This window comes from Raphanus sativus, chromosome 9 (genome assembly GCF_000801105.2).
Source record: "Raphanus sativus cultivar WK10039 chromosome 9, ASM80110v3, whole genome shotgun sequence".
Taxonomy (NCBI): Eukaryota; Viridiplantae; Streptophyta; class Magnoliopsida; order Brassicales; family Brassicaceae; genus Raphanus; species Raphanus sativus.
This window is the reverse complement of record NC_079519.1, coordinates 1,898,674-1,909,394: the sequence shown is the minus strand read 5'-3', so window position 1 is coordinate 1,909,394 and position 10,721 is coordinate 1,898,674. Positions and strand designations below refer to the sequence as shown.

Below are 10,721 nucleotides of genomic sequence, written 5' to 3'. Positions count from 1 at the left end.
GACTCTACTAAATACTGTATTTTACACGTAAAGTTACAGTCCAATCCGTATAGCTTCCCTAAAATCAGGACTCAAAGGACGCTTTGGTGAAACAAAAAGAGGCATTATAGGCACTACGTGCCGACATGAACATAGCAGTTTTGCCTCGTGTGTAATTCACGTGCCACCGAATTTTTTTACTTAATATTTTTATTTTCACAAATTTCAAAACTTCGTTTGGTTTTTTGTTTTGTCGGTATCATCTCTGGGTGGTTCTCGTGCATGTCTCCCACTTTTCATCTCCAAAGTTTCCTCGTATCTCCACCCCTCTGGACCTCTGTTAACACTCAATTATATTACTTAAAGATCCCTCACATTATAATCTTCTTTTATGTGCTTTAATTTGAAATTTCAAAACTAGTTTACGTTGCATAGACTCGTGAGCACGAAACTTTTTCTTTTCTTTTTTCGAAAACAATGAGCACGAAATTTTTAGCATTAATAAAGATGAGTGGTAAAAATTGTTTCATGTAACCAGCGATGATATGATGAGGATTGGCATACGATGATGTGAAGATTAAAGAAGTGGGTTTGATTGAGTGAGACGTAATTACAAATATAGATAAAAGGTGAGTGGCAAAGTTTGTAATATTGAAATGCATGGAGGGCGAATTCCAGAGAAGGAAAAAGTGAAAGAAAGAAAGAGATATTGGCATTCCCGAAGAAGGAACTCCCCAACTTTTGCCAAAACAAAATGCCAACTTCACTGAAACACACACCTCCTTTCCACCACCATTCCTTGGTCTTTTCTTCTTTTTTGGTAACACTAAAACAGTAAAAAAATGAGAATTTATAAACAAAAAAAAAATCTCTTGTTAAAAAACATTTTTTTCTTTCGAAAAAGTAATTATATTAAAAATCTGTGTGTTTAAATCAATGTCATAAGCCTGGAATGCACCAGTTTTTTCCACCACTTTCTCCCAAGAAACGCAAAAGATTAAAATTATACCAACTCACTTTAATTCATGACTCAGTTGTAACTTCTTCCTTATAAATACAAGTTGCCAAACTTCTCTGAGTTCCACTTCCAAGGAAACTCACAAACACACTTCATGCCTTTGAATGTCACTTATAAAGATAATGAGAATCAGCTGTAACGGGTGTAGAGTCCTACGCAAGGGTTGCAACCAAGATTGCACCATAAGACCATGTCTTCAATGGATCAAATCCGCAGACTCTCAAGCCAATGCCACACTCTTCCTTGCCAAGTTCTATGGTCGAGCCGGTCTCCTTAACCTCATCGAATCTGGTCCTGACCATCTTCGTCCCGGTACCACTCCGAAAGCAGAATCCTCTAATGATTTATCTTACAGTGTGTTTGTGTTTAGATTCTGTTACATGCACACACACATCACTTCTATAGTAGGGACTTTTTTTCCATTTCCCGATTTAATTTCATAACGTTGGTTGTGTTTTTTTTTTTGTAATCTCTAGCAATATTTTAGGTCACTTCTGTACGAGGCGTGTGGACGGATCGTGAACCCTGTGGATGGTTCTGTGGGTCTGATGTGGTCTGGAAATTGGGCCCAGTGCCAAGCAGCCGTTGATGCCATTCTCAACGGCTTACCCATCACTCACACGCCTCTTCCCAGTGCATCCGCGTCGCACCAGATCATTCCTCCTCACAGGACATACGACATACGCCACGTGGCGAAGATCCAACAACAGGCGGTGACAGTTCGGAGAGTCTGGCCCTTGCCCCACGTGTCAACGGTAACAAGGTCAAGACACAAACTGGCCGGTTAAAACGCCTCGCAGAGACCGTGGACTACCAACTAGGTGAATGCAGTCACGACACGTGGGCAACTCCAGAGTTCTGGTGCAACGCATGGCTATGGTCAGTTGGCGTTGGAGAACGTGGCAAATCGAAGGGAGATCCATTAACCAAAGCTCGAATCTTGGGTGTGATGATCAAGTCGATACCAACGAGGTTGGCTTAGAGCTCAGACTTGGTTAGAAGCTAAAAGGACAAAAAAAAGAGAACATAATTATTACCGTAACTGTCGTTTTCCATTAATAATTTCACTTTCTACTTGCAAGGGGAAATGTTCAAGAGACGAAAATGAAACTTGAGCTACTTGGCTTGTATGTATTTAAATTTGATATTAATGTAAAATCAATATGTGATAGAGCTCCTGAGTTTCGACGTGTTATATAGTAGAATAGTGATATATATCGTTATATAGGTTTATCTCAACTAGCGTCACTAAAATCATCACAAGGATAATTATATTGATAAGTCTACCTTCTTGCATATGCAAAAAGAAAAAAAGAAACAATTAGTATAGATATTATCAACATCCTACATCGGTGGTGGTAGAAGTTCTTTGGGGCTATGTGGATCTCCGCCAGGTTTATCCTATTAGGTTACAACAATCTATATATATGTTCCTCTACTAATAGTGAAAGGAATATATTTGAATGATGTAATGACAAATTATTTTGACTCCATACACAGTCCTTTTAATGTGACTTCATCCCCCCGACGGAATCACTGGACATTCTTTATGTACATGGATGATTTCCAACTTTTGTTTTCCGTACAGATTGCACCCTCTAGTTTTTCGTTCCCATTCATAGTGAAGAATAGAAGGGTGCCTATAGAAATAAAATCTCATTGAACATAGTGAAATATAAATATGTAATGGAAGGCTGTTCACTCAGCTGTGGTGATGGACACGACAGTGACTCCAACACTGTGAATGACATCACTAGCTTGTCCATGGAACCCAATGATCGTGCACCCATTTCCCCCCCCCCCCCAAGCAAGAATTTCTCACCGGAATCAATTCCAAACAGAGCTTAGGGTTTTGTTCGTCTTGAACCAAAGAGAGACAATTACCGGTTTCTCAACTCTAGATCTTATTGTAGCAGCCTTCCAAGACCATAATATATTCACCATCCTCAAGAACAAGCTGAAAATGTTCAATGATTACAAAGGTAATATGTCAATAATTTTTACGGTAATTAGCAGTTGAAGAAAAAAAATATGTTTTGGTGTTTATGGAACTGACCTCTTCAACTCCGACCAGTGTCTTTTTCCCATGGTCCTCACCAGAAACCAGTATGTGCCTTTAATATACTCAAACTTAACAAGGATACACAGTCAAAACTTTGTCCGACGTATATCTTTCTTACACCGTCGTAGACACCGTCATCCTATCCGTTGCCACTAGGGGTGGAAAAAAAACCAAACTAATGGTACGCCAAGGCATCTCTATGTGGGCCTCCAGATTGCAAAAAACATTCGAAAGAACTATAGCCCAATGAGCCTTTCACCCTTACATATTTTGGACTGAACCACGACACGTATAAACTGTGAACCGCTTCTTGATAAAATATCAGCAAGAGAGAGAGATAACACGGATGGAGTGAGTCAACTACTCACCTTGTACTTCAACAAGATCTCACTTCATTAAAACCGTAATCCAAACAAACTCAAATCCACGGCAGAGACAGAGAAGAGATGTCAGAGTATCTGGTCACTGGAGGAACTGGTTTCATCGCTTCTTACATCATCAAATCACTCCTCGAACTCGGACACACCGTTCGAACCACTGTCCGAAACCCTCGTAAGATATTCCCTTTTTTTCTTTTGAACTGAAAATATTCCCTATTTTTATTATTATTTTATTTTTTCAATTATTATTATTATTTAATTATTATTATTACTAATTATTCGAATATTTACCACTAAAATGATTTTGATCTGAGCCCTTGTGTTAAAGAAAATGATTTTGATTTGTGTTGAAAAGAGGATGAAGAGAAAGTAGGTTTCCTATGGGAACTGAGAGGAGCGAAAGAGAGGCTGAAGATGTTCAAAGCTGATCTAACGGTTGATGGAAGCTTTGACGAAGCAGTAAACGGCGTAGATGGAGTCTTCCACACGGCCTCTCCTGTTATTGTTCCACAGGATCACAACATTCAAGAACATTGGTTGATCCTATCATAAAGGGTACAACCAACGTGATGAACTCTTGTGCCAAGTCCAAAACCACTCTCAAAAGGATCGTTCTTACATCTTCTTGCTCCTCCATACGGTACCGTTTCGACGCCACCAAAGCCTCTCCGCTCAACGAGTCGCATTGGAGCGACATTGAATACTGCAAACGCTTCAACGTGAGAAAAACATTTGTTATATTTTTTTTTGTAACTGAGGCTAAACATTTGTTATATTTATATATAGAAAGAAAGAACTCTATTGATGGAACCTGTATGTTTGTGTATTAGCTTTGGTACGCGTATGCAAAGACTCTAGGTGAGAAAGAAGCTTGGAGGATAGCTGAAGAGAAAGGGTTGAACTTAGTGGTAGTGAATCCTTCCTTTGTGGTTGGTCCATTGCTTGGACCTAAACCAACAAGCACTCTTCTTTATATCCTCTCCGTTGTCAAAGGTCTTGCTGGAGAGTACCGGAATTTTACGGTCGGGTTTGTGCACATAGACGATGTAGTTGATGCACATGTGTTAGCCATGGAAGAGCCTAAAGCATCAGGGAGAATCATATGTTCAAGTTCGGTTGCTCACTGGTCTGAGATCATTGAGTTGCTACGAAACAAGTATCCTAATTACCCACTTGAGAACAAGTAAATATCTCATGATTGACAAGGTTTAATAGTCGAGATCTCATTTGGTTGGTTGATTGATTCTTTGTTTTAACTTTTTTTCAGGTGCAGTGACAAAGAAGGGGACAACAATCCACATAGTATGGATACAAGGAAGATACATGAGTTAGGATTTGCATCGTTCAAGTCATTGCCTGAGATGTTTGATGATTGTATCCGCAGTTTTCAGGAGAAGGGTCTGCTCTGATGATATTTCCAAATCCATGTCGTTTCTGGATGGTGTTTTGTTACTGGTTGAAGCACCTCTTTAGTTTATGGTTCCAGTATAATAATAATAAAACTTAATAAGCTGGATTTGATTAATCGCTTGCTCTAATCTTGTATTAAGCGTCTTTTCGCAGTCTATAGTTTTTTCCAAGAGTTGTGCATTGCTAGTTAGTAATAGCCCACAATGAAAAATACCATGTCTTGTTTCTTTTAAACGAGACACCTCACACCTTGAATGGTTCAAATTAAATCGAGCTCAAGCTAATGGGCCGAGAATCAAGCTCAAGCTAATATAACACCACAAGCTTGGCAACTTATCACAAGATCCTCAACTCCGTCACCTCACACCTCTCATGACATGTGCATCTGAAAGCTTTCCTTCCCTTATTGTGTATCACGTGACTAAGACACGCCACACGCACGTACAATGGAAAAAAAATACTTATACAAAGAACATGTGCAGCTACCAAGTAGTGGAAGAGTTACTACTATAGACTATAGAGTATAAAAGCCATCCTTTGACTTTTCCTCATTCCCAATCAACCTTTGAATAATTTTTTATATAATTATTAAAATCTAAAATGCCATACAGCTGTTATAAAATACCTTTAATTAATTGAAAAACCTGACAAAACCAACCCCTGACTTGCTGCCACTTACGTGCAACTCCCTATTTAATTCCCCACTCTCCTCTTCACTAGTAATTAAGTTTTCTACTAAATAAAAATTAATTTAATTTCATAAATAAAAATAAATAAAGGTAGGTAGAAGAATGGTGGTTTGTGATGGCGCGGCGAATCAGCAGAGAAACAGAGGCCAGCAAACTTCTCATGAATTGTCGCTTTCTATTAGATTCTTTGTTAGAATAGCAACACCTCATAATCTTAACGGTCCTCTGGTAATGAGATTCATGACAACCAATGGCGATAAGAACAATGTGAATTATATAAACTGAAAAAAAAAACTTTCATTTAATAACATAGTACTAGTAGTAGTACTATAACATTAATGATAATCAAACTCTTTAAACTTTGGACGGCTCTTAAAAAGCACAATGAACAGCCCAAATCTAAGAGATTAACTCGAAGCACAAAACACTTCCACACTTAATCTCGTAGTACCCTATATAAACCGAAATTAAAATTAAACTCACTAAACTGCAAAACCCGGCTAGTTATGTCTTAAGATCTCACTTCTCTCCGGAACACACCTTCATCATGTAGTAGTATGTCTTTAAACTCAAAACTATAATAATAACACTCTTTTTTAAAAAAAGCTTAAGCTGCAAAACTTTTCAAGGGGATGTGTTGATGATAATCGGCGAAAAAGAAGCTAGAGTCGAACTCAACATCTGGAAAGTCCCAATCAGGTAGCTCGCTCGGACCACCACCACTGTCTTCGAACCCTAGCATAGTGAAATCATCAAACTGATCATCAGTGAATAAGCAATCCAAGTTCTCTTCAGCAAAGAAACCAAGATCAGCAGCCATCTGTCCCTCGTCTTCGGCAAAGAAACCAAGATCAGGGATCGGTAGCTCAGCGAAGTTGAAACCGAACAACACTTCCTTGCTCGAATCAACACCAGTAGCAGGAGCGATCTTGATCTCTTCTTTAAGCTTATTAGTAGTTGGTGTTGAAGCTGAAGTGTCTTGCTCAGGAGGTGAAGAGCGAGAGCATTGACTAGTCTCAGACACGGAGTCATTAGTAGTAGTGGAGAGAAGTGCGTCATACTCTTTCCTCTTGACTTTATAAGCTTGATGAGCTGCTTCTTCGGTGTCAAAAGTACCCAACCAGGTCCTGATTTTGGTGATGGGATGTCTAATCTCAGCAGCCCATTTACCCCATTTCCTCTGCCTGACACCAACAGGCTTCTTCTTAGAACACCGAGGACGAGAAGCTGCTGCTGCTTTCTTGCTGATTGTTTTGGTGCTGTCCTGTGAAGAACTCACAGAAGCAGACTCAGCAACACGAGGAGGAGGAGGAGGAGCAACAGACTCCAGAGGTGGGAAGTTAACAACGCGGACGATGCGTCTCATCTTGGTCTCGTCTCCCTCGTCGCTAGATGAATCATCATCGGTTGCGTAAGGATCGTTGACCAAGATCCTGACTTTTCTCAAAGGCTGTTGGTTTCTTGAGGATTGCATCTCTTTGGTTTCTTCATTTCACTCAAAGACAGTTGGTTACTTTAATCCCTACCATTTTTTCTCTCACAAATCCTCAAAAAAAAAAACACCCAGAAAAGAAAAAAAAAGAGAAAACACTCTTCAGATCAAAACTTGTTTTGTAATAAAAAAATCTCAGCGAACAATGAACTGCTTTATGTGAAAACCACCGAAGACTTCAACGCCAGAACAAGTCCTGAGACATAAAAAAACAAACACAGTCTTAACCTTTGGTCTCTAGTGTCTTAGATCTCTTAAAAGAAGATGATTTTCTGGGTGATACCTTTTGGGTCTTAACCGCATGGAGAGAGAAGGACTCTCGAGAACAAGCCTCTGCTTGTTAGAGCAGAAGTGAAGATCGTTTGCCAGACAAGATTTAGTTGAAGATGATGATGAAAGCAGACAAGAGATGTTGTTGTTAAGCAGAGACAAAATCACAGCTTTTGATTCAAACCCAGCCGACATAAATCACTCTGTTCTTCGTTAAGACAAAAGGAGACAGACAACAACGAGAAGAAGAACAAAAAAAGAAGTGAGAAAAGAAACACGAAAATAAAAAACCCACACAGCTAAAACCCTACAGAGATTAGATATCTGGGGACGAGATTTATCCTATGGTTTTATATATAGATAAAATAAAAACGAAGGATCCGTGACAAAGTTGCAGAGAAGGAAAGAAAAAACAACAACAGTAAACAAGTGTTCAAAAAATAACACGATGAGACGACGCAAATCTCTAGAAGAGAAACAATAAATAAAAGCAAGGAGCAAGATGGTGAAGAAAAAACAATTCTTTTTAATGAAATCAATTAAAAATGCAAAACAGATAATAAAATATTAATAACCTTCTTTGATATTTCTATCTTTCTTTCTGGCTCTAAATAACTCTCACACTCTTTAATCACTACATATAACACACACTAATTTGCTTTTTTGGACACACTTATTTTTTTCTCACTTTTGTAAGGTCAAAAATGAACCATTCAAAGAAAAGGCAATAATTATGGGAAAACAAAGTATTCACTTTTTAAGTTTCATTTATAACATCTTATTAGAAACCATGAAATGGTGAATATAACACTATTTTGTAAATAAAATTTCCTAAAATATTTACTTTTTCCTACATTATTTTTTTTAATAAACAAAAAACAGAGAATTTTAACATAGTATTGTTACGGGAGACCATCTAATGAAATTAGCTGGAATGGTGGGACTAGTTCTAGGTGGGGACTATGGACAATCTTAACATTAATGGCGCATGACTCTCCCATGCATCCATCTAACATGGCCCGCCAGGAATTCGCGCGCGTGGTTTTCACTCTCCCTCGCCTCTAATAATTTTTTTTAAGAAGTTTACTCATGAGTCATTTTCTAATTTTGTGCTTTCTGATTTTTATATAATTTGTTTTAACATTTATTCGGATACAAATCTATATCTTGGTATAAATCTTCTAAGTTTGGCATAAGAATCACAACCATTAAAATATACAACCAAATCTAACTAAATTCCAATATCACTTAATTTCTCTTTTGCTTTACTAAAACAGAGAAAAAGGAAGTTTTTATGGTTTGTGTTTTTTTTTTTTGAACGTCTGAATCGATTATTTCGAGAAATTATGCTATTACAACGATGAGAATATTACAAAGACGATTTTACAGCCGACAATTCTACCACCATGTGAGAATACACGTCTGACTGCACCACTCTGAGCTGTCCTATGGACTCCATAGTCCGATGGTACTCCCTGCACCAGCTGAAGATCTCCTGTAACCTGTTTCTCCATAATCTGCATAATTTGGTATTTTTCTGGGGTTTTGAACCCCAGACCTCCGATGTAGAAGCAATTGAACCCTTAGTCAAACCACTGGACCAAGGGGCTTCCACGTTTTGGTGGTTTGGATAAAGATTTATTAATATTTTGCATTATAAATATGGGTTTCTGAATTTTAGAAAATACCAATTTACGTGAACTGATAGAGAAAAAGATTTTAAAAAATCTGCAGCATTAATAGATAATATCATCGAATGTGGATTTAATAAAACAGTTCAAATAATACAGTCAATCATAAATCTTTATAAAATAAATAGAGTCGATCATATATCATATGTAATATTTCAATAGTTTATAATATTATAAATTTCAGTATTAGAAAAAATTTGAATAATAAGTAATAAGAAACTAACTCACATTTGGGAAAAAACAATTGGTTGCATTTTGTACAATTGTACGGCTGAGATTGAGGTCAGGCTAGAAACTTTGAATCTTTCGGACAATAAATACCGAAATAAATACCGAAAAGCGAATTGAAGTTTTTTTAGATTTTCGATTTTTTATATTATTTAAATAAGGAAATTTGTTGGGATTATAGTTAATGAAAATAGAGTACGGATGTATATATTTTTCCAGCGTTGCACGGAAAATAGAGTTAGTGCATGAGTCAGAAATATTATCACTAAACAATTTTCAACTCATCTCTATTTTATTATATAATATATATATATAATAGAGTTAATAGAATTTCTCATTTATAAAGAAAATATAGAAACATGTTTTTTCAACTTTAAATATAAATAAAAAGTAATATTCTTCTGTATTTTCTCTAAAATATAAATTTTTCTTACAAAGTCATACATTAGAGAAATTTTTTTTTATAATAGAAAATATATATATATTATATATTAAATAAAATATTGAAATATACACTGAAAATGCTCTTAGAAATTAGAATACGGTTGTATATACTTTTGCTCCCTTTATTACTCTCTGTTTTTAAAGTAAATAGTTTTATAAAAAATGTTTCAAAATATAAGTTATTTTAATACACTATTATATTTATTATTGAATACTGAATAACCAATAAAATAATACATTTTATGATTGATTGAAAATATTTCTTGCAAACAAACAATTTTTTTAACATTAATGTTTTTAATTAAAACTGCTTACATTTAGAATAGAGGGAGTATCTAATGTTCAAAATTGTTTCTCTTTAAACAAAGTAGTGAAGTGATCATGGAATGAATTGTATATTTCAAACTAAAAAGTGAATCAAGCAACAAGCTGTATATTTGAGGATCAATACCATATAATTATTGGATGTGGAATATCTCTTTTAGTTAGGCCCTGTTCGTTTCGTGAAATAGATGAGAATTCCAGACGCGGCATCTACACGCAGTAATTAGATGCATCAATCAGATGTTGTTTGTTTGCGATTCTGTAAATTTGAGATCATGTGTCTCGAAACTGTATCTAGATGCAGTTAGGTTCGTTTTGTATTCTTTATTTTTGTATCTGGATGAGTTTTATGTCAAATGACCAAAATTTATTATCTTTTCTTTTGGTCTAAACATATCTAAAAATGAAACTAACTTGTAAAAAATATGTTTAATTACAAATAAAATAGAGATAAATAAAAATGAACATTAAATTCAATTTTTCATTTTTTATAAAAAAAAGAAATTAATTTTCATGTTTTAACTTGTAAATTCTTTTGTTTAACTGCAAATAAAATAAACATAAATAAAAATAAATATCAAATTCAAATTTTCATGATTTATAACATTATAAATGTAACAATAATAAACACTAAACTCTACTTTCATGTTTTACAACAATGATAACATCAAACTCAGATGACTTTTACACAAAGTATTAACTAAGTCTAGGAAAAAATGATTTTCGGGTTTTGG

At 35.8% G+C, this 10,721-nt stretch overlaps 1 protein-coding gene and 2 pseudogenes across 2 annotated transcripts; 2 read left to right on the top strand and 1 right to left on the bottom strand.

Moving 5' to 3' along the window:
- The first annotated feature begins 1,087 nt into the window (after window positions 1–1,087).
- Window positions 1,088–1,996, top strand: LOC130499850 (LOB domain-containing protein 42-like; annotated as a pseudogene).
- Window positions 1,997–3,480: 1,484 nt separating this feature from the next.
- LOC130500424 (tetraketide alpha-pyrone reductase 2-like) lies at window positions 3,481–5,019 on the top strand (annotated as a pseudogene). Its single transcript, XR_008939056.1, has 4 exons — window positions 3,481–3,611; window positions 3,795–4,158; window positions 4,270–4,622; window positions 4,707–5,019. The product of XR_008939056.1 is annotated as a tetraketide alpha-pyrone reductase 2-like (transcript).
- A 1,110-nt stretch (window positions 5,020–6,129) lies between these two features.
- LOC130500326 (ethylene-responsive transcription factor ERF118-like) lies at window positions 6,130–7,022 on the bottom strand. The gene has a single exon (XM_056995260.1). It carries the CDS (start codon window positions 7,010–7,012, stop codon window positions 6,146–6,148), a length of 867 nt encoding a protein of 288 aa, XP_056851240.1. The 5' UTR covers window positions 7,013–7,022; the 3' UTR covers window positions 6,130–6,145.
- Between the last annotated feature and the right edge of the window lie 3,699 nt (window positions 7,023–10,721).

What these genes read in the sequence shown, in the direction of transcription:
- LOC130500326 (XM_056995260.1), bottom strand. Translation starts at nt 7,012, where the DNA reads ATGCAATCCTCAAGAAACCAACAGCCTTTGAGAAAAGTCAGGATCTTG.